The sequence below is a fragment of the Convolutriloba macropyga genome, chromosome 4, assembly GCF_964194025.1.
Source record: "Convolutriloba macropyga chromosome 4, txConMacr16.3, whole genome shotgun sequence".
NCBI lineage: Eukaryota > Metazoa > Xenacoelomorpha > Acoela > Convolutidae > Convolutriloba > Convolutriloba macropyga.
Genome location: NC_134471.1, coordinates 72,166,170 through 72,191,312, shown reverse-complemented (window position 1 = coordinate 72,191,312; position 25,143 = coordinate 72,166,170). Strand labels below are relative to the sequence as shown.

General features: G+C 38.3%; 1 protein-coding gene across 3 annotated transcripts in view; it reads right to left on the bottom strand.

Moving 5' to 3' along the window:
* Positions 1–4,043: 4,043 nt before the first annotated feature.
* LOC142338652 (innexin unc-9-like) overlaps positions 4,044–25,143 on the bottom strand; it is a 47,676-nt gene continuing 26,576 nt past the window's right edge. For all 3 annotated transcript variants that reach the window (XM_075388499.1, XM_075388501.1, XM_075388500.1), the window contains exons 3-8: positions 24,972–25,135; positions 24,322–24,482; positions 23,823–23,892; positions 21,921–22,059; positions 20,748–20,867; positions 4,044–4,353 (exon numbers count right to left, since the gene is read on the bottom strand). In XM_075388499.1, coding sequence (XP_075244614.1) covers positions 4,346–4,353; positions 20,748–20,867; positions 21,921–22,059; positions 23,823–23,892; positions 24,322–24,482; positions 24,972–25,135 — 662 coding nt within the window. In that variant the 3' untranslated portion in view covers positions 4,044–4,345. The remainder of the gene's footprint in view (positions 4,354–20,747; positions 20,868–21,920; positions 22,060–23,822; positions 23,893–24,321; positions 24,483–24,971; positions 25,136–25,143) is intronic.

Genomic DNA, 25,143 nt, shown 5'->3' with positions numbered 1-25,143 from the left:
ATTGCACGTGCGTCTGGGGGGTTGCAAATAATATGCACCCACTAAGCTGGGGGGGGCACAAACGGAAAAGATCCATATATATATATATATATATATATATATATATATATATATATATATATATATATATATATAAATATTTTTTTCATAGCACGTTGCTATGTTATAAAGAGCACGTGCACCTGGTTGTCGTAAAAACCATATGACGACTAAGCTGGAGGGTAAAAACAGAATAGATCCAAAAATTTATTAATATGGCTCATTCGAATAAAGTGTCTCAAACCGAAAACACAACTTAATCTTTTCTCAGAAGGCCATACGTTGTAAAAAGAAAATTCTCCTATTTCTTTTCTGGCTCCTTATTTTCCTTTTTTAAGACTTCTGGTTATAGAATTCAGTTTTTTTATATCAACATCAGCAACTAAAACACGATAGATGATATAGTTCTGGTCTTCGATAGATATGACAAATTTTCACCCCTAAATTTTCACGACAAATTTTCAGCCCTAACTTTTGCATCTACACTAACGTTGTAAGAAGTAACAAGCGTTATTTGATGGAAGCAATGCTTTTATATTAGACATTCAAACATTGTTCCTTCTGAATTCACATAAAATGCTTTTGCACAACTTTGTCAAAAAAGTGGATCAGGCCTCAACCAAAAACAATTTTGCTTGTGGCCTGATCCATTTTTTTGACATAGTTGTGCAAAAGCATTTTATGTGAATTCAGAAAGAACAATGTTCGAATGTCTAATAAAAATGCATTGCTTCCATCAAATAATGCTTGATACTTATTACAACGTTAGTGTAGATGCAAAAGTTAGGGGTGAAAATCTGTATCATAAACTTGAAGTCTTGGTAAAAATGGGAATTCAAACAATTTCTATACACTTTTTTTACTTCTAATGCGCAAGGACCAAAAACTTTCAAGAATGTTTTAGAAGAGCCAGATTTTATTAAATAGTAAAGTTAATTGTTCACTTCATACTCAATCAAAAATACAGGAGTAAGTTCTTTGCTATTTATTTTAAAAAAATTGTAATTAAGGAGGCAATTGCATGAAGGGATCTAGTAGAAAAAAATGTTATTCATTTGTCCTAGATTGTTTAAGTAACCTCTTCTTTCTTCTTTTTCAAATGACTTGTATTCATCAACAAAACTACAGGAAAAGCAATTTTGAAGTAATTTTGTTAGAGCCAGAATGTTAATTTTGCTTCTCAATATAAACATAGTTAAAATAGTTAACATTTAATCATAACTAATACAGTTTAAAAGCTATTATAAACTCATTTTTCTAAACAAAATTAATCAATACGTCTTTGCAAGTAAAGTTGTAGGACCTTAATATTTTATTGGGAATAAGTATTTCATTTTACGTGGGAAACAAACAAATCAGTTTTAATAAATCTTGGATTTGTCATCTATATAATTCATCCTAGGGTTTTCATTTTCCGAGAAAAACTATAAAAAATTTCCATTGTTTTTATGTTGCCTACTCAGTATACGAGCTAGCGCTAGATTTTTGCAGAATTTCCGATCTCTATGCTCCTGTTAACTAGCAAAATAAGGTTGCAAATAGTGAGCAAATATTTCAAATTTGTATGGACATTTGTATATAAATTTATGAACGTTTTTTTTGCTAAAAATACAGATTACCAAATTCATAACTCTATGTTTTTTCAACATATTGTTGCGCATTGCTGCTCATTGACCTTGAAAAGAGAGTAAAAAGAGAGGAGAAAAGAGTGTACAAACAATGTAATTTCTCAAAATTACATTTTTTCCCTAATAAATAGGAGTGGAAAACGCATTACACCCTGATCCCCGCTAATTAGGGGTGGATTAAGGGTGAAACCTCGGCCCGGGCCCTGAAATGGAAAATTGTCTAGGTATTTCAGATCGCTTCGGAGAATTAATGAAATATTTAGACTCAACCACATGGAAAATGAAGAAACTGCGTCTGAGATTCTGTAAATGAAAAATATCGACTAGCAAAGAAAATAATCAATTATGTTTAATTTCTACAAAAAAAAGTTTTTCGCAGAAATGTAATCATGGAATCTATGAGCAGGCTCGTCATTCGGAGCTTTTTGGAAAATATCATCCGCCGCTAGCAAATTGCTTGCGACTGTAGCAATCGCAGAGTAGAAATAAGCGGATAATTATGTAACAGAATTTCAGGAAGAGATGCTTTCAGCTTGTTGCTATCCCCATCAATATCAACAACAAAAACAGTTTTGACGAAAAAATTGAAAAAGTTACAGCAGACAAAGGCGAAAAAAGTCCTGAATTGTGTCATTATTTAAAATTGCTTTTAAAATTGTTAAGTCTGAGAATCACTTTAATGACAATATGAGATAATTTTGGTATTTCGGGCGGATTCGGGCGGTTCATTGATTTATAAAAAAAATTGTTATTTATTTAGCATTGAGGAAATAATATTATTTTTATTATTTAATGAGAGAACCAACCCCTTCTGTATTGGATATTATTTATATTGTGATTATCGTCGAATGATAAGAAGTAAGTGTTGGATATCCAGCAGATGTTGTCCGTGTAGTCAACCCACGCACGTGAAAAGTGGGCGGGGCACCAGCAGTTAATTGGCTCACCTGGTAGGTATCAGAGAGTACGACAAGAACCTGGGCAAGAGTCCGACCTGACAAGCTATTTTTTTTACTATTGATTTAAAAACCAAAGTTGTAATAATAGCTGCCGTAAACTGATTTAGTTATAAATAATTGATAGAATGTTTGCTCGATGTTAATAGCGATTGTTGCTGTTTAACCAGGTTTAGATCTCGGCCATTGAAAAGACCATGTTCGACCAAAAGTGGTATGAAGATAGCTCGACCTAAATGGCCTAGTTGTCTTTTTGGTTGAACTGCTCTGGAGCAATGCTGTTAAGTATTACTGTTAAACAATTGACCTTAAAAGACCTTTGCTCGGCTCATGAAAACAATTTTCCTCGAAGTAGGAGGCTGTAGTGTGTACTTTTAGTCATTAAAGTCCTCACTAACATTTTTGAGCCTTTTCATAAATCAATGTCTTGCATAAACCTAGGTTAATAACTTACCTATTGCATGGGAAGTAATCGGAATTTTTGGTCCATAGAAATGTCATCTGATTTTGAAGAATTTTGAAGATATTGTCTACAAGTTTAAAGCAAATTATAGTTTTGCTCTGTTTTCTCATCGCACTCAACATTTTAGAACTGGAGGTAAGATGATATCTCTTTGTCAGCATTGCTGTTACTGAACTTAATTAATCTTTAAGAGGCTTTTTTATTATGCGTCTTTACGTTCACTGTTACAGCTAATCTGCACAGTACTGTAACAGTACAGTGATCTATCTGCACAGTACTGTAACAGTGCAGTTCTCTGCACAGCTAATTCTGAACAGTATTGTAAGTTCCTGATGTCGTACTCTCTGATTTAACTACTAACCGACGTACTGCTTGGACGAAACGAGGAATGCCAGAGCCACGAAAATTGATGTCGAATAGACGTAATGCAAACTGTCTACGAAATCCCCGCAGTTATTAGTAGGAACCAGTTTATAAACCAGGTGCGAAATCATAACTAGTTTAGTAACTCACTAAGCGGATATTATAACAGATGAGTAATGTTTGGCTGTCTATCACCGACTATAATGATATGCTCTACAAATTCTAAAATCGGAGATCAACTTTTACCGGAAGAATGTAGGAAGGAAATTTTTGTTCACGTTTGTAATAAACCAACTAACCGGAATGATAACTAACCTCGAATCAAAGTTGTAATTGAATTTTGTAAAAACAAAGGCTTATTTTCTCGCCTCTGTTATGGTAACCTGTTTTAATTTGATTATTGAGCGCAATGATAGTGCAATATGCTAAACATAAGATAGGTAAAATCCCGAGGGAAAAGTTATTAGATGTAATCAGCAGACCATAGCTTATTATAAACAACTAAAATTGCACCGTCAAGCTGGTCAAGCTGTGTCTTGAATAAATTTTATTCAGAAAAAAAACAAAAAAGGATAAAAGGTGCGATAGTACGTGGCAATATTACTCTAAGGAACAAAATACTCGTTATCCGGGTTCTGGGAATTTTTGGCAAATTTGTCTGTGCGTGTAACTGCAGGGCTTAAGATAAAATACGGGAGCTAGAAAATTGGATCAATTAACAAGTTGGTCTCACCATTTGCAGCTTTGGGCTATATCAATTTAGTCCCGACAGATAAGCTAATACTGGAGATGTTACTGCGATTGATGTCGGAAAAATTATACTAAATGAAGACAAGATGGCACGGTAATGTGCGGTTATACATAATATTCCGACACCGCTCATCTGCATTTTTGACTTAATGGTCTATCAAATGAAGAAGAGATAGAAAACTTTCAAAGACTCACATACTGTTCAACAAACCACTAAATGAAAATAATGCAGCGTCAAAGGTTGAAGAAAACTGCGAATGATGAGACTACGAGATAAGACAAGCGTAAAGCAAAAAACAAAGACTACTTTCACCCAAAACTAGATGTCTATGTTTAGGAGGAACCGAATAACAAAATCAAAATGGCACCAGATAACACATAGCTCTACAACAAATCGACCTCTACATTAATGAAGGATGTGAAACCTCTCCTTAATGAGACTTTGTTACAATTAGAACAATAATTTCAGAAAAGGTAAAATTCAAAAACAAATTACAATGTTTGAAAACTATTATTTTTAAGGCGATTAAACCCATTAGGTATCAACTGAAATCATCAGAAAGGTTCATTTTCATTTCTTGATGTATAATTGAGGAAGCAATTGAAACTGTTAATTTTTAATTCTTACGGAATCAGCAAAGACCTGTCATTATCCAGATAAAGTTATACGACTACAAAAAAACAACAAAAACAGGCAAAAAAAAGATTTGCTTGAAAACGTTGTTGCAGCCGTTAAAACGATGATCTATAAACTGAAAAATTTCTAAGCTCAATTATGCAATCTTTCAACGCCACAGCGACCTCCCCATCAGTTTTTTGTTGTGGCAGGGAAAAGAAAGAACAACCTCAAAATTTCAGATATCGCAGATATCCTTAAACGCATATTTTTTCAGAAAATGAGCAGTATCCAAGCCATTAAATGAAAACATAACAGTTATACAAATTGGATTTTGGCTCGTTATAAAGAGGCCTGCTTCTACAAACTCTGAGCTACCCTTGAAAGAAAGAAGATAAAAAGTGACAACCCTAAAAAATCAATTGATTTTTTAAAACAATTGTTTTCAAAATTCATGAAAACCATAAGCTTTCACCTAAAAACAAAAACAGATTGAATTACAACTCCTTTTGAATACAATGTGCTTGTTCTTAGCGAGACTATGTCATAAGACTACAAAAAAAACGTTGAACAAGGCCAGAACTCAAAACTATTTTATTAAACCACAGCGTAGAAGCAATTAAAACAGTGAGATACTAAAAACAGTTGAAAACTAGATTCAATTGAAGTAATTTTATTTTGTACAGGGGTCCAATTTGCCAACAGGGGTCAATCAGTTCTCTTTGTAAAGGGTGATGTGAAAAGGACATAAACTTGAAACAAAGAATATTAAGAAAGCACAAAAAAGTTCTTAAGAAAACAGATTGTCTAAGCCCTATTAACATCCGTTAAATATTATAACCCTAAAAATGTCTGCTTCAGCGAAAAGTTTGCAGTAGACAAAAAAAATTATAAAAGTTTATAAATGTATATGAAAAGTTTATAAATGTATATGAAAGTTAGATCATGTCGAAATAAGAAAAAATACAAAAGGTTAAAATAACCCTTAATTTTTGAAAAAGTTTTATCTGAACGCCAAAAAATCATTACCTATATTATAAATTCTTCAAAACCTCTTGTTTCTACATCCAAAGGAAGCCATTTAGGTCTCTCATGACTAAGAATTTTTTGAATAACTACAAAAAATACAATAAACACCATTAAAGACTAAAATTTATTCAAGGCAAAACCATAGGATATTTAACAAAAACATTAAAAACAATGCATTGCCCGTATTTTAAAGGTCCCTTGGACCTGTGCTTAGTTTGTTATTTAGACAAAAAGCCATTTTGAACCTCAAAAAAGGGCAAACAAGCAAAACTATAGTTTTTTTGAAACTCGTAGTGCCAATACGAAAACCATTAGTAAAAATTAAATCCATTATAGAAAATAAGTTCCAATCTCACATGGAAAAAAATTAAGCTGTTTTACTGAGACTAAGCTACAGGTTGAAAGTAGTATATTTTAAAAATGCGCAGTTCAAAAGTTCACTGATATTTTCTCAAATAAGATAAATACAAAGTAATAAGAGCCATTGGATATCAACTGAAAACGTGATTGAGTCCTATTTGTGCAAAATTATTATACCAACTTTTGATAAGTGAGATTAGGTCATGAGTCTGTAAAAAAACAAAAAGTGCTTGCATAACACAAGAAGTTATTTTAAGCTTTTTTAAAACGCTTTGTCGAAGCCCTAATTTCCATGAGATCATGCTCAAAGGCTAATATGCGTTGTTTATGGAGCTCATTTTTTTGTAGAAGGGGATTGTTTCATTTGAATCTTAATATGAATACATTTTAATCAGTAATTAGCAAAGATAACAAAAAATGCAAAAATATTTCGAAAAAAAACCGTACACGCTTACAATCCGAATACTTTTTTATTATAGGAGTCTACGAAGACAACAAAACTGGTATGGCCGTGATATAACTAATCGTCTCACTAAACAACGAATAGTTCCAAATATTTTTGGAAACAAAAAGTTGGGCTAATGAAATTTTTCAATATATAAAAAATATAGTGTGCATTTTGGATACACATCGAATTAAATTAGAGAAAACGGTCAAATGATTGATTTTATAATTAAAGGAGACCATTACAGGAAGCTGAAACAAAATTGGCCCTCTTTTAAGTTGAAAAAAATTGTGTTAGGAGTTTTTAGGTATCCAATTCTGGCAAACTTAAGCAAATTGGGTATAAAAGCATATTTGACAACACTTTTGATGAGAAAGTCTAAAATTCGAACTTTTTAGCAACAATTAAGCAAAAACCATTTATCAACCGTTAGAGTTTAGACGTAGAACCAATGACACTACTTTTGAAAAATTTCAAAAACAAATTAAGCAAAATGAAAGTCAATTTGGGCTAAAATTACGGAAAATGTGAACAAAAACAACGGAAAACGGTCTATTGTTCACAAAAATTCAAATCTCGATATCCATTAAAAAAAATTTTAATATTTTTAAAAAGAAAATTAAAATTTTAAAATTAATATGAAAATTTATTGCTAGGTGGGTTTTTTAATGACACCAAATACAATTCTCTTCAGTGAATAGATCGATCGGCAGAAAATGACTAAAAAAACGATTGGAACAAAAATTGGGGTCGGAACCAAAAAATGAAAATCTCTTCAGTGGTGTTTAAATTACCAAAAATGTACTCCAGAAAACTGACAGTGGACACAAAAATAACGTCTGCTAGACATTTAAATGAGCTGTGAAATGATAATTTAATGATTAAAGAGCTAGTTTAGATTTAGATTATCCAGAAATCGCCAGAAATTTGCTCATTTGATAAAAAAAAACCCAACCTTTTTTAAAATTTCCAGATGAAAAATTCAAATTTTTGACTCTCAACTGCAAGGTAGGAGCACTATATAAACCATGGCGGAATTTTAAAATCAGTTTCAACCGACCAACTCATTCCTCCGAAATTACATATGATTAAGATCATCAACCGATACTGATATAGTTAAGTGATATAGCTGTCTTGATTATGAATTCCAGTAGTGAAACCAACAAAAAAGGTTTGAAAAAAACTATATTGAGTTAGAACTTTTTTCAATACCTCTCTTAAGCAGAAAATCTAAAAGTATGCAGTTGCTTGAATGATGCATTTGCTTACGTAATCATAAAATTTGATTTTCACTTTTAGTTGCACCATTATATTTCAATAATTAGTTTTTTCAGCAAACCTTTAACAATAAATTGATTTTACAATTGATTTACACTCTGATTAAGACATAATTTGCAAATTTTTGTGGCCTACGAAACCTCAATCAAGAGAAAAATGAAACTTATTTTTCGTTAGTACTGATACGCAAAAAAAACACTGTTGAAGAAATATTTGCCCTATAAATTTTACAACATTTTTGCAAATCAGCGAGTTTCATGCCTTATCACAAGGCTGGATAACCTCAATTCAATGGAAGAAATGAACAATAACTGAAGTTTTTTGAACGCTCAAGAAAAAATAAAATTTCTGCTAGAGGCATCATGCCTGTCGAAACCCACTTATAAGTTAACATTGGTTGGCTTAAACCAATGAAGTTATTCCAAGGAACATCTTCACACTATAAAAGGGCAGCAAGACCTAAGTTTTCTTGAATTATCCTGTCATTGTTATCATAAGTCGAATTGTTGAAAATTAGTTAAAAAATGAATCAGACAAGCATCCATAGCGGGAACCAGCGTGCGTACGGATTGTTGACACTAAAACATGAACTTTGCCACAATATAAATGATCAAAAAAGGTCAAACACGTTGAGTAAACATTTACGTAAGATAATTTGCAATCTTGTGACCTCCCTTGTACCCCCAGTATTGCACTCATACCTTAGGTAGGAATGTTCTACACAGAACGACATTTTACTTAAATCTGATATAATAATTATAAGGTTGAGTACCGTTAGGCACAAGAAAAATTATCAGAGAGAGATTTCCGGTTCGCAAAAACAGAGGTTTGTCAGTTCAATTTGTGGGAAATTGAGAGAAGATGTTGATAATTGAGTTCAAGTTGCCTAGTTAAAGAATTTTTTAAAAGAGAATTGCGAAACGTTTTGACTCTGAGATTAATTTGAAATAATCCGACTCAGTGGCATCGGGATTTCTCCAACTGTTGTATGTTATATTAAATTATTTTTTTTATGGTTTTGAATAAAAGACTGATATTTGATTGCTTTCATTATTTCTCTGCATCGAAATCATATTTTGCAAGATAACCTTCAAATAAACTTCTTTGACTTGAAGTAACTATGCATACTTCTTTGTTTTGATTTTTACACTTCCGTGAAGAGTTACTTTCATTACTTGGCTAATAAAGTAATTTATACGCTCACCGAACACTTTTTACAGTTTTGAGGAATCACCAGGGACAGCTATCAATATTTACTTGTCAGACAAACTTACTTTTTTAAAAGAACATTTCATATTTGATACAGCTTTGGGCGCTAGCCAGTCCCCAGCAAGAAGCCTTCTAATGAAAAAATACAAAATTCTACATCAATAAACTTATCATTTGAACACTTTTCAGGCTTTTGCCTCCTTCCAAAATCAGTTTTGCTAAATCATTCAGACTTTATTAAAACTGGTTATAAAGCTACGTGTTGCATCAAAATTGCATCAAACTCACTGCTCGAATGACAATTCCAATGCTTAAACATCATTGTATTTAAGTTTAAAAAAATTAAGAAATCGTTTGTTGATTTTTATGTCTCATAATAAGAGAAGTTGCTAATTAAGCCTTTTTCGGTGCAGCCTCCACAACTTCAGCTGAAATAAAACGACACTAAGCTAAATTGAAGTCGTGGCAGCAAACAAGTTTTATATTTAATACTAATACAGATTGCTGAGGTTATTTTTTGAAGAAATCAATTAAGCTATAAACTAAATTTTGGGCGATGATTTTTCGTGTAAAACTGATTAATGATTGATTAGGGCGGACAAAATGTAATTCACCTGGATTTTGACCAGCAGCTAGAATCAAAGGCCGACAATTTTTAATTATTTAAATTTCTATTATTTGTAATGGTTGTAATAATAAAAAATCAAGTGATGAACGCGCGGCTGCTTTACGAAATGAACGGCGTTAAATTTTAACACCAAACTATTTTAGGCAGAGAAATATTTGAAAAAGATGTGAAGCTGATAACGATACGTTCAAAAATTGCAACAAAAATATGCTATCGTTTGAAGTTTGGTTCACATGAGAAAAGACTGCGAGAGAAGAAAAGAATTAACCCTCTCTTGACAAAAGATAAAATTTGTTCAACCCGGGAAGAGCGATTACTAATGTCTGATGACTTCTGCCTCACAGTCAAGGTCAAATTGGGCATGTGAATATAGGTTTGATTCGGCAGGTGGTGTTGATTTAGCATTTGAGGGGAATGTATAGCTGGAAGAAATCAGGACCGGTCCTTGAAGTTATTTTTACCCCCCCCCCCTTTAGAATTTGGGAGGAAACAGCACTCCCAAAGTATTCCGCAACTTTAAAATAGGTGCTAATACAATTTTTGTGTGATTCAACCTAAATTTTCAATGCAAACATATCATTCGTAAAACGTTTGCACTTGTTCAACTAAATTGGGTCACCCAAAAATAAAAAATAACAACTAGGCATAAAAACCTCTCAATAACCAGGCAAGTCGAAAATTGGTAAAAAACAACAGCATCCAAAAATTGTTATAAGATTTCCTTGAGATCAATTGCAAATCCTAATTAAAGCAAAAAAAATGGAGGGCGGATTTTAAAAGGCATTTTTCGATATGACTCACAAATAAACCTCGTTCTAACAATATTATTTTATTGAGCTCCTATTGTTATCTCGCAACAGTCTTGCTAAGGGACGCCAGGTTGCGGTCCCAGACCCAAGCAACCATTGATCAGACTATGTCCAGACTTTAATCTCTGGTGAGACTTTTGTGCAACCATTATCCAGACTCTGATCTCTGGTCATACTTTTGTGCGGCTATAACACTTTCCAGACCCTGTAATTTGGGTCGCACTATACCCTCCATGTGCGACCCAAGTCCGTCTGATCAGAGGTGGCTTGGGTCTGAGACCTTAACCTGGGGGGTTATCTTGAAAAACTCTAACTAGAGTCTTACAAAATAGCTGTCTTAGACAAAGTCTTGCATTACAGCCGTCGGAGTTTGACTACGGTAAGAATTCGATTACTATGAAATCTTGATCCTCAACCGATGATTGTTATTAGCATAAGTTCAGTTGGAATCAACAAAGAAATCACTCTTGTTGCTTTCGCTAAAAAGTCTTGAGTTTTTTTCCACTTGTTAGCGCTCTAAATTATTCCCCATCGGCAATTTACATCAAGCATGCCGTAGAATCAGATGTAATTGTTGAGCTCTGCATTCATTGGGTGATACATCGTCAATCCTAACGCTATTGATTGATTGTCGCCACTCATAGAGTGACATACCTTGAAAAACTCCCCCTTTATTTCTGCTTGTGATAACTTTTCTGTAATTTCTCCAACTACATCAGGTAAGAAAAGAATGACATTAAGCAAACAATTTCGAAACCATCTACAGACGCTGATTTCATTTCAAACGCTGATTTATCACCTAGACGGCAAGAAACCCAACCCGTGAATTTTTTCCGACATTGGTGTAGTAGAGTTAAACTAAATTTTGTAGAAAACATTGGTAAGGGGGCCCACAATTTTTGAGACAAAAATAACATCAATTTTGAAAATTTTTGGCCGATTTACCAAAAATTCGAGAAAAATGTTATAGTCGGTTCGTATATCAAAAATAACCTCTGATATAGAGAAAATTGAGAGAAAATAAGGCTAAATTGTTCAATTTTGAAAATTTTTGGTCAATTTTCAGTCAATTCTAAAAAGTTTAGATAATCAATACCGAAAATTGATAAACCGTATTTTTGAATTTAAAACCGTCCAGTTTACTGGATTACCGTTCCGTAAACAAGAATTTGCAAAAAAATTGACCAAAATTTGAAAAAAATTGGACAAATGCAAAAAATTTTGACAAATTTGTCAAAAAATCTTTTTCTCAACAAGAAGATTCGTTAATTGAGTGAAACTCAAACAGAAAAATTTGTGAGAATTTTCACAACCTCCGGCCTACCGAAAAAAATGATCGAATCACTATAATTTTGCCTCTTCGCTTACTTATGTAACGTTTCGTCCGCGTCCTTTTCGTCCCTTAACATTTCAATTCTCCGTATTCCGTTTGTTCAATAACGTCGCTCTCCCAACACTCCGCTTTTCGTTTTCTTCCTCTACTTTTCAAGATTTCAGTGTAGTATGTCATATGTGATGAAGTATGATGTTGTTTTTGGTGTAGTATGTTTAGTATGCTAGTATGCTGCTTTGTTGTTTAGGTCTTATAGCTTTCTAGGGTGTGACTTAAGTTTATTCTCGAGTTACGGCTGCATTGCCTTTTGACTTTTCAACTTTACTAATTTACTAGCCTTTCTGTTGTACTAAATTTATTTTGCTGCTTTATGTTTGTGTGTACCTGTATGATTGCTAGTTGGTTTGGTCTTGTTGCCTTCCAGGGTGTGACTTAGGTTTATTCTCGAGTTACGGCTGGGTTGTTTCTCGACTTTTCCAACTATCTTAGTCTACAAATACACTATTGTAATTTATTCAATTTTGCTGTAGTTTGTTTAATACCGTTAGTATGCTGATTGTTTGTTTTGTTTTGGGTTTTGCTAGGATGTGACTTAAGCTTATTCTGGAGTTACGGCTAGTTAATTTCTCGACCTTTTCATTCTTTTATTGTACTACTGCACTGCCGTAAATTAGTTTGTCGTTAAATTTGTCGTTATAGACCCATTATGAACTATGTTAGATTGTCTTGCAGTAGTTTCTCTCCTTCTTCCTGGGGTGTGACTTAAGCTGGTTCTGGAGTTACGACTAGGTTGTTTGCTTGAATTTTTGCTGTGGCCTGCTAACATAGTTCTATCCAACCTCATTTCCCGCCCGTTCTCTCCCACCGTCCCGTTTCGTTGCGTAGCGCGTTTTCCACCCGCTTTCCCGCACGTCCCGTTTCCGCTCCGTCGCGCACTGCTTGCCCGACTTCTCGTCTGTCCCGTTTCCGTTGCGTCGCGAGTTGCACGCTCGACTTCCCGTCCGTAACGTCTCCGTTTCGTCGCGCGTTGCTCGCTCGACTTCCCGTGTGTCTTTTGTCTCCTTCTGCGTTGAGCGCATAGCGTTCAGCGCTCCACTTCTGTTTTTGTCGGGCATCGTGTACTCGACGACCTTCTCTGCTCTTTGGGCGGTTTGTTTTACAGACTACAGACTGTCTACAGTGTGCTGTGTTTGGTGCCTTTTGGCGTTGGGATTGTTTTGTGTGGGTTTGATTTGTTTGGAGTGTGCTTATAAAAGATAACCGTGTGCAGTGGTAGTTTTGCTGGTTTTTGAAAATAATAACATTGTGATGTCTAATAGTCTTGATCAAAAAGTCAAAAAGTTGTACGCTGCCAGGTCAAAGCGTGAGGCTGAATTGCATGCTATGCACGAAGATATTCTTCATTGTATAAATAGCCAAAGTAGGCGAGTGAAAGTTGAACGCCTAGTAACAAAGTGCAACGAAGCATTTATGACTGTCGTAGACAAAAATGAGGACCTGATTGCATTTGCTGGAAATACAGAGGATCCAAGTGCACTTGTTCCTTCATTAGAGTCTTACTTGGAGGCAATGACAACTAAGAACGACAAGATCCTCACTTCAGCACAAAACTACATCAACTCTGCTGATGATAAAGTGAGTGAGTTTCAGGAACCGAGGGCTTCCATTCGTTCTAGACTTCCCTCATTGATGACCTCTTCGAAAACATCTAGTCAGCGTAAACATGATTACGTTATTGCTAAAATGAAGCGCGAAGAAATTGAAAAACAAAATGAGGCAGCCATTCGCCTTGCTAAACAGAAAAAGCAAGTGGAAATAGATGAACTGGAGGAAGACAACAGGAAACGGTTGGCAGAGGCAACTCTGCAAGAATTTGAATTGCTGGACGCTGTTTCCAAAGGTAGTCACTCTGAAACAACTGCAAGTGCTAGGAGCTCGATGAGAAGTGAAAAGGCTGTCCAGGATTGGATCAACACCTCACTTGCTTTAAGTTTTAATAACAACGAGAACACTGGTGAACCAGAGATTACGAAAGACCCTCCAGAATGCCCTAGCCATAATAACGACGAAGCAGTGGAAGACCACGACACTGAAATTTCAAGGCATTCGATTCCAAAAAATTGTCGAGGCAATTACATTTTAAGCAATGAGACCTTGCAGCAACTCGACCCCTATTATACACCACCTGAAAATTTTTTCGCTGCTGCTAACACGCACGCGTTGTACCAGGCAAATCTACGGGCGCAAATGAATCAAACAGGCCAACAAGGCATGGCGCTTCCGAGCATAATTAACCAAGGAACCGCAGATAATCAACCGCCTTCTGTACACGCCCCCGGAGCTTCTTCACCACCCATTCAAAAGCCCGTTGAATCACAAATAAATCAAAATAATTCGTCCGAGTTTTTTCCACACGCACATCTTCAAATTTCGCAATCCAGGGCACCTGAAACATCAAGTCTGCCCGAGAATAATTCGGCCCAGCAAATACGCTCCCGACAACAAATTAATTGTGTCCCCCGAGCACCAAACGCCACTCTTCCTCCTTTCCCGACCACAAATCATCCAGCCCCCGCAATAAACGTTCCCTTGCACCCAAGCGCCCCACCAAGTCCGAACATTCAACAGCACAACTCCGAACCCGCTCATCCTAACGTCCTCCCCATTCCGAACCCAGTCTTCGCACCTAACCTCACTGCTCCCATCCCACACACCCCTTTGTTTAACCAGCCTCTCGTCAACAACAATTATCAGACTAGTAATAACCGAGTACACAACGTTGTACGTTCTGTGGCTCCTCCTTTCCCAAATATGCCCAATATCCCTCTTGGCCAAAGTTTTGTGCCAAATATGAGTCATTGGCGTTTTCCGCAGCACAGACCGTCATTAGTCAACCAAGACATTACTACCGTAAATAATGTTGCTCCAAATGTACAGGCACACATTGCACCATCAGTTAGAACTTTTCCACAACAAATATATTCGAAGTCACCCCTTTTGATTGATATGCAATCACCATCCGGCACACATCAGGAAAACCCGATTGCAACTACAAGTAATATTGTACCTGGTCTGTTCACTCCGGTTTTTCAGCCAACATACCCTTATGTTGGGCCCACTCCGTTGAGTTGGAGTGGTCCGCAGGTGTCTGCACTTGCCCCTCCGATACCGGACAATGCGTCATTGATTAGGGAATTATCTGATGAAATAACCAGCAAGAAAAATGACCCCTTGCCAGAATGGAAACTTGCTCAGTATAATGGCGATCCATTACAATGGCACGAGTGGTATGGTCAATTCAAAAGCGCGATTGACTCGCAATCGCTAACTGATGACGTTAAATTGACATACCTCAAAACCCTTGTCACCGGTAAAGCAAAGATTGCAATCAACGAGTTTGCTTACTGTGGTTTAATGTACAAGGATGCACTAAGGACTTTAGAACGTAAATTTGGCCAGCCACAGGCAGTCGTAAGTGCACACTTGGATAAACTAAGCAATTTTCCGCCTCTCAAAATGCACAATAGTGATAACATCATTAACTTTTCTGCAGCCATATCCAGCCTCGTTGGGGTTTTCAAGTCACTATCATATGATGCTGACTTGAAGAGCGCTTCCCTACTTAACCAAGCGGTACAGAAGTTACCACCAAACATGAAAGAGTCATGGTCACTCGTTACGGTTAAGAAGCACTGGGTTAAGCCTACCCTCCTTGACTTTAACGATTGGCTTAAAGAAAAGGCTGAGGCCCATGATCTTATGAAACAAAGCGCAACCAAGGCCAAACCTGAAGAGAACATCACTTCAGTAACCAAGACCAAAACAGCCTCAAAAGTGTTTGCATCAAATTCGCAACAAAGGGAAACAAAGAAGCAAATGCCATCTGCTTCCACAAATACTTACTTTCGATGCATTGTATGCAAAGGTAACCACCGGCTATGGGAGTGTCGAGTTTTCAAGGAAAAGACTCCAACCCAGAGAGCTAAGTTGGTGGCGGATAACAAACTTTGCTTTTCGTGCTTACGGGACAAGCACACATTCCGCCAGTGCCCTCAACCAAGAAAGTGCCGAGGAGAAGGGTGCAATAGTTCACATAACACACTATTGCATGGAGCAGATAGGGTTTTCCCAACAAAACAGTCGACAAATTCCAATACCATTCAACCTTCTGGCAACACAGGTCAAATTAAAGAAACTTCTAGTCAACTCCAGCCTAATAAGACCACAACAATGTCATCTGTTACTGATGTTAAGGGGCTCCTTCAGGTGACTGAATTGCAGTTGGTCAGTTCGTCCGGTTTAGATACCAAGGCTTTAGTTTTGTGTGATACCGCCTGCAGTAACTCTTGGGTGGCCGGTAGTCTCGCAGATAGACTCGGTTTGCACGGTAAAGCACTAAAGCTAACTGTCAAGGGTATTAATACCGAAGAAGTAGTTGATACTAGGGTTGTTGAAGTTACTGTGAAACCAAGAGAACAACAAGATTTCGAACCATTCACCGTCAACCCTTTCGTTAAAGAGAGTCTGAACGTCGGCTCAGATATAATTAATGTACAGGCCCTGCAAGAGACTTACCCACACTTAGCAGTCCTTGATCCCGTAACATATTCCTATAAAGACATTGAGATGATACTCGGACAAGATGTCTATCATGCCATCCGCCCGTTAGAATACTTCTCTGCCGATGAGAAGCGTTCACCCGTTGCCGTACGCTTGCCCATAGATTGGGTCTTAAGCGGTCCGTTACCATCAAGTTCGTGTTTAACCTCAACGTGCTTTAAAGTGAATATCGGACAAGACAATGAGTTAGCAAGTCAAGTAAAGTCATGGTACGACATTGAATCATTTGGGGCAAACAAGCAGGTCGACTCAAGATCTGCAGCGGACGCAATGGCTCACGAAATCCTTGAGAGTACCACCATACACAATGGCCTGAGATACGATGTCGGAACGCTGTGGGCAGCAGATAACACCAAGCTCCCAAATAATTACTTCTCATCCCTTGTGCAACTAAAATCTCTCGAAAAACGATTGGCTAAGGATGAAGACCTTAGAGAGAAGTATACTAGTACCATCAAGGAAGACCTAAACAAGGGGTATGTAATTGAGGTTCCGGACCCTCACAAGGTTGAGAACCGGTCCGATAAAGAGTGGTACCTACCCCACCATCCGGTTTTAAATCCGAACAAACCGGGTAAGGTGCGTAGGGTGCTCAATGGAGCAGCAAAATTTCATGGCGCCTCACTGAATAAATTTTTGCTCACTGGCCCTGATCTGCTCCAAAACCTTACTTACGTACTTCTTCGCTTCCGACAACATCCATATGCCGTCTCTGCCGACATCGAGGGAATGTTTCTACAGGTTGGTGTATTACCATCAGATCAACCATCACTTCGCTTTCTGTGGCGGGAGGACCCCACAACTAACGTTGTAGTGTATCAATATACGCGCCATATATTCGGGGCTAAAGACTCGCCCACATGCGCCAACTATGCATTACAACGCACTGCGAGAGACAATGCCAAGTTTTACCCCGAAGCTGCAAAAGCCGTCCTTGAAAACTTCTACATGGACGATTACCTTGACTCAGTGGAGTCTCCTGAGAAAGTCATCAATAGATCGAAGGAATTGATACATCTTCTCCATCTCGGTGGGTTCAAGCTGACAAAGTTTGTAAGCAATGTGCAAAATCTGGCTGATCGAATTGATGGTTCGCCTCAATCTACTGAGCCCAAGGTTATTGTTTCATGTCAGGAGGATTCATCGCCTGTGCTAGGGTTAAAGTGGGATCACACTAATGACACTTTAGTTGTGAGTAGGGGTACAAGCTGCGCTATCACCAATTCCCTCACGCAACGCTTGGTCCTAAGTCTTGTCTCGAAAGTCTTTGACCCCATTGGTCTTGTCGCACCGTTTACCGTCGGTGCGCGATTGCTCTTAAAAGACATCTGGCGTGTCACAGGACAGCAATGGGATGACGAGCTCCCACAGGACATGGTTCAAATATTTTTGGTCTGGAGTGCGGACTTACCAAAGCTTGAAAACATCAAAATTCCTCGAAGTTACTTTAGTGGACCCTTTGATAATACAGAGTTGCATATGTTCGGTGACAGTTCCCAGGATATTTTTAGTGCCGTCGCATTTCTTCGAGCCCGAGTAACAACCCCTACGGGCAAGATAGAAACAGAGCTTGCGTTTGTTTTGGGGAAAGCGCGCGTGGCGCCAATGAAAGTAGTGACTGTCCCTAAACTGGAATTGCAAGCAGCTCTACTTGCCGCTCGGCTGAAGAACGAAATTATTCAGGCACTTACTGTAACTGTTAACCAAGTATTCATGTGGACAGACAGCACGACCGTTCTTCAGTGGATAAACTCTAATGAAAAGCAACCAATCTTTGTTGCAAACCGCGTTTGTGAAATTTTGGAGTATACCAGCGTTGACCAATGGAACCACGTCGCAACTAAGGATAATCCAGCTGACGCTGGCAGGCGTGGAATGTCAGCTGAGGTTTTGCAACTAAGCAGTTGGGTCAATGGTCCACATTTCTTATCTAACTCAAGTTTCCCTTTCGTACCGAATAAAGACGTCATTAATAACATCAAACTTGGCGTCAACCAAGCAGTCATCATAGAGGACACTGTCTCTCTCGCTACATCTGTTAAAAAACAGACAACTCCCGTTCCGTCATTATTCCCATTTGATAAGTTTAGTTCTTATCAAAAGTACTTGCGCATTGCCGCATACGTTCTCCGGCTTTTGCCGAAACATGCCGGCTACCGTAACCCCGATGGTAGCGTTACTGACCCTACTGAGCTTGACGAAGCCGAGCGTCATCTACAGTACTTGGTGCAAGGAGAGTCTTTTGAAGCCGAAAGAAAAGATCTTCTTGACAATAAGTTCGTTAAACGGAGTAGCCGAATTGCTCCACATTCACCGTTTATTAATCCCAATGGGCTAATACGTTCCTCGGGCCGCATCAAGCGGTTAATGGAAGTTGGGTTTAACGTAAAGTACCCAATCATCTTAGATGCACGTCATCCGTTTGTAAAACTGTTCCTTGAACACACGCACGTACAGCATTATCATCAAGGCGTTGAATACCTAAGATCAATTGTGCAGGAACACTATACAGTACTGAAACTAAGATCATCCTTGCGTTCCATCAAAGCACACTGCCTGAGATGCCGAGAATTCCAAGCTGTAACTATGCAACCAATCATGTCTGACTTACCTAAGGAGAGACTTGCTTACCAGTCTCTTCCCTTCACGAACACTGGCGTTGACTACTTTGGGCCATTCTATGTTACTGTCCGCCGTACTACTGAGAAAAGGTGGGGCTTCCTCTTCACCTGTCTCACTACTCGCGCTGTCCATGTCGAGATAGTTACATCCATGGACACCAGTTCTTGTGTTATGGGAGTTGAGCGGTTTGTGTCACGTAGGGGTACACCTGCCATGATTTGGTCGGACAATGGCACTAACTTTATTGGAGCGGAGAAAGAACTCCGAGAAAGTATTGAAAAGTGGAACGTTGTCAACATTGCAGCTGAGCTTGCTCACAAAGGTATAAAATGGAGATTCAATCCACCCAGCGCACCACAACAAGGTGGTATCTGGGAGAGGTTGGTACGCAGCTTCAAGCGCGTGTTGTATACTATTCTTGGCACGCGTCGCCTCACGGATGAGGTACTGCATACTACCTTTTGTCTCGTGGAGAATGCTCTCAATTCGCGTCCTTTAACACCCGTAAGCGCTGATCCGTGCGATTTGAACGCTTTAACGCCCAACCATTTTCTTTTAGGAGAACACTCTACCGGTATTCCGCCTGTTGTCGGCAATAATGAGTTCGACCATCGTAAACGTTACGCCCGTGCGCAGTCGTACGCGAATGCGATCTGGTCCCGTTGGATCAAAGAGTACGTACTGACGCTGAACCGACGCTCTAAGTGGCAGACGCCTGCCGGGCAACACCTTAAAAACGGTGACTTGGTTTGGATAGTTGAGGAAACCAACCCTAGGGGTTACTACCCAACCGCTCGGATTGTGGAACTCCGTTACGGCTCCGATAGCGTCGCGCGCTCCGCCGTTTTACGTACGTCGACCGGTTCACCCGTCCGCCCGCTTGTAAAACTTGTACCAGTTTTCCCAACATCTTCTTCCGGGCCGGAGGATGTTACGCAGTAAATGAACGAATTATTAACCAATCAGATTCGAGTATTTTAAAAGCGTATAGAAATCGTTCCAAATAAGATTTAAATGCGTATAAAACGTTCTAATATACGTAGAAAGTTCCGAAAAAGTTCAATTAACCTAATTTTAAGTAAATATAACCATGATATGTATCGATTAAGCTGGTTTTCGGCTCAATATTTTTAGGTTTTCTAGACAATTGCCGATTGAATACGAACTGATTTGACGTCAATAACATCAGACAAAAAACCAGTAAAAGAGCATCGAAAAAACCTTGCCGTCTAAGTATCACTTGTTGTTTTGTACATCACAATGCTTATACGTTACTTGATATGACTTACTGTTACACGTTGCTTATAGCGTTTGAAATGAATTGAACTACGAAGGAGTGTTTTCACCCTTTACAACGGTTTAATTTAACGCTGTTTAATTTAACGTCTATTCTGTTTCGCCCCACCCCCCCCCCCCCCCCCCCCCGATTAGTGAACATAAATTTTTTATGACCCCCAGGCGCACGTGCTATTTTCTTACATAGTAACGTGCTATATAACAACATATAATTTGTAACTGGAGGTCATAAAAAACACTGGGGGGGGGGGGGGAGGGGGGGCCGAAACAGAATAGATCCAAAAATCCATTGAGTAGACTAACCGACAGTCCTTATCTTGAAGTCGCATAGGGTGACCCTGGCGAATCTTCCATCTCTCGTCCAGTCCTTCCCATCTACAATCTGATTGGCCACTTCAAATCCGTAGTAGTAGTAGCCATCACCTGAACAAACAACAGGTAACCAATCAATGTCAGCAAAATTGTATCACATTAACGAATACACCACATGACGAGGCAACACTGCCTTTTGGTGTTCTCTCGGTTCAGTATGTGTGTATACAAAAGTGTAAAAATATATACATTTTTTTGTTTGTCTGTTCCGAAAACAATTTATTATTATTATTATTATTATTACAACTACTCAAGTTATGTTTAGTACAGTCCCGGGTCGAGGTGTGGGCGGGTTTTGGGCACAACTTTATGCAGTAAACGGGCTGAGATTTTCAGCAAATTCCATACAAAATCATCTCTTTCTATTTAAGCAATTGAAGCACACAATTATTTATGCACATGTGCAGTAGAATAAGAAATGTCTTAAGTCCAAAGATCAGCGACACTTTAGCCCGTGATCAACCAAGGATGTAAAGTTAATTTCTATGATTTTTGACTGCTGTGCTTTAGAATTCTGGGCCTTATTTAACGTTAATTTTAAAATTTCATTGGACTTCTAGAGCACTATCGGAGTTTCTCGTCATGGGCAGCTGTATTTACATATACGACCGTATCCAAAATCATACAAACGAGGCTTCATGTTCCATATTATCTGAATTCATCAAAATTAAGTCTTAAAACTTTGTTCTTGAAAGATTATTAATTTTTAACTTCTCCATTTTTGGCCTTCGCGAAACATTATTGACTTATTGACACTGTTGTGGAGCAAAAAAAAACGTATATTATACAACAGCAACCCAAAATGGAAGTTTCAATAGTTCTGTTTTTCTATTAACATTAAAATCATTTTTTTCTTATTTGAAAAAAAATCAAATCGTTGTGAATTTGAAAACTTCGCAAAAAGTTGTTAATGATTATTGTAGGAGTAGCATTACTTCAAAATTCTAATTGGATTGTAATTTGCAGTGCTGTCCATAAAAGTTTATCTTCATACTAGTATTGAAAACTGAACAAGATGCAGACAAAGTTCTAAGCAATGATGAGGATAATTTGGATTGCATTTATTACTTCAAAAAACTTATAGACGACTATTCCCGAACTCACCCAGCCATTCTCCAAGAACAAACAGTTGTCCATATACATTTAGAAGGTACAATCCCTTCGTGGCCAAGTAGAACACGTTCAGATAGTTGCCATAGCGACGGGAGAACACACACAACATGCGCGAGAACATTATCCTGACCTATAAAAAAGGATTTGGTCTTTACCGTAAAGATTTCCCATCGTATCCACCATGTATCTTTCCCCTTATATCCTCCCGTGAAATTGTAGCCCCGAACTTCACGGGTAGATATAATGAGAAAGACCTAACTTTTGCACGTGCCATTTCATAAGGTACTGCGCTCCGATGGGAAAAGATCAAAACTCTCGATGAACGCAGTATGCGCGACGAAATTTTGGATCGTTTCCATTTGTGACCCCCCCCCCCCCAGCTTGCATGTTATTTGCACCCCCCCCCCCCCCCAGACGCACGTGCCATGTTTTTACATGGTGATTTATTTACTATATTATGACACGTGCTCTGTATCGGGGGTTGCATAACGTACTTCGGGGGGGGGGGGGCACAAACGGAAAAGATCAACATATTTTTATGATGACCACTGACATTTAAACTTTTATCGTATGCAAATATGTAGGTAGAAAAAATGACTTTTTTCCAGTTACGACTGTTCTTCCACTTTGTTCTCCGATGACACTTCATCCAGACATTTGTCTCAGACCTTATCATAATTTTAGGATCTCTTGTCGAGCCAAACTCGAGGACACAGTTTTTAGATCACGCCAATTTCGAGGGAACAGTTTAAAGCCGGACTAAACTCGAGAACAGAACAGTGCTTCATTCTGTTCTGTTCGCTTCCTGTCAAAGGTCAGTCGAGACGGTCTTTTTGTACGTTAGATCTGCCAAAGACGGACTTTCTCTTTATACCTAGTATTGTCCGTAATACCTAACTTTGGTCGGCAACGGTCTCCTCATAAAAATATTGGACAAAGAAATCTTCATACCTAAAATTGGCCAATTGAGTCTGTTCGTACCCAAAATTGGCCGAGCAGGGTGTTTTGATACAAAATACTGGTCAAAGGCAGTTTTTCGATACCTAATATAGGCCAGAAGGCTCCTGGACAACCATTCAATGACCGATGATAGCCTCTTTATGCAAATATTGGTTAAACAACGTGTCTCGTTATGCCTAGTATTCGTTGAGGACAATCTATCCGAACAAATCATTGGCAGAATATGGTCCCATGGTCTCTTCATACCTGAAATTCGTTGAGTCAGGTATGTTTATACTCTATATTGGTCCAGGAAGTTCTACTTTTATTAAATAACTATCGGTCGAGTACGATCTCTTCGTTCCTCTTAATGGTCGAAGATGGTCTTTTTATACAAAATAAGGATCGGTTACTGTCTCTTCACACCTATTATTGGTCGAGGACAGTTTTTCATAACTCAAGGCCTCAAAAAGGGCACCCATAGTTTGAGCCTTGATCAAACTGGGCCACCAAATAATTGGCAATCTGATCTGACGTTTAACTGAAGCGCTCTCTGATTTGGCTAGTCTCCTTTCGCTGGCCTCTGATAAGACCTCGATCTTTTTTTCTATCATATATTTAAGGTAACAGAAATTTGCTTGTAGTAATTAATAAGCCGCTGCTTTAACGGAATTAAATTAGCTAGCTAAAACAAGATTAGCGCGACCATGCCTCGAGGGTCGTGGCCATGCCGCAGTAGCCCGTGGGGCTTGATATGAAATTATTACAACGAAACAAATCATCGCGATCGATATTACGAGCTACACATGCGTCTGGGTACATTTTTGAAATCCCATCGTCCTTAATTTGATGCTCTAACATTGGGTTTTTTTTCAGTGGGTGGTTTATTTCCAGTTTTACAGTAATCAATATGGGTTTTGCATCAAAAGAACTGGAAATGTAATACACACACACCTTTGCGACGATTCCGACTCCAGGGTCTCTTTGTGCATCCAGATATCTGTCATAGTGCCTTGCCAGGTACCTGGAAACAGTCGTAATTCATAAACACTTCATCATTCCACTATGAGACATTTAACATCAATGATGAGACTCCCCTGTCAAAATTGGACGGTTATCTTGCAAGATCTTAAAATATTACCCCTGGAGTTCGTCTGGGGCTACCAATTTCAAACTTGTTAAAAAAATCCGGATCTCTTCCCCCAAGTACATAATGCTTCCCCCCTCCCCCCCCCCCCCCCCCCGTAAGTAATGCCCCCCCGTACGTAATGCCCCCCGAACATAATGCCCCCCCCCCGTTACAGAGCACGTATCATTACATATAGTAAATCATTATGTAAAAATGTGACACGTGCGTCTGGGGGTGCAAATAATATGCACCAACTAAGCCGGGGGGGGGGGGGGCAAAAACAGAAAAGATTCAAAAATCCGAACCAGCTGATCCCCACCTCACCTGACAGTCTTATCCCAGAGGTCAGGATTGAGAACTGACTCAAAAGTGGTGGCAGTGTTCACTATCTTGTCAATGTCTATCCCAGCTGACATGCAGAATGCACGCCACACTGTCCGAGGGATGTAGAAGCAGAGACCTTGCAGGGCTAGTATTATGGGAACCTAAAAGATCATAATTGACCCAATCAAAATGGCTTTCGTGCTTCTTTTTTGATCTATAATTTTTAAGAAAAACGAGTATTATGGGAACCTAAAAATACCAATGAGAGCCTAGGGAAACTCTTGCGCTTAGTGAGGATCCCGGAATCCCGGGTTTTCAATTCTATGATTTCATTCAAGGATCATAGATGGTTTTCCATGCTTGATTTCAAAGAATTATACACAATAATTGCATGACATCCAAGATTGCATATAACAAAGAAAATTACTGATCAAAAAGGAAAAGGCTGTTTCTCTAAAAGACAGTTTTGTATAGTGTTACAGCAAAGCTACCTTTTAAAGAAACGGAAAAAAATTTCTTAAGGCTAAAACTTTGACTTTTGAGGAACTTCTCTTATTTGTTCCTGCTGATCATGCCAGTAATCACCAGTTTACGACATCACCACGATTACAAATCAGGTTATAATAATTATAAACTTTTTTAGTACTAACCCATTGGTAGTATTTGATCCTGCGCTGCAGGTTCTGTCTTCTCGCACTCTCAATCAGTGTCTCAAAAGGGAGATAGTACGTGTTCGAGATCCAGCAGATGTTGTTCGTGTACTCCACCCACTCCCGGTTGAAATGGGCAGGAGTCCAGCAGTTGATCGGATCTCCTGAAACA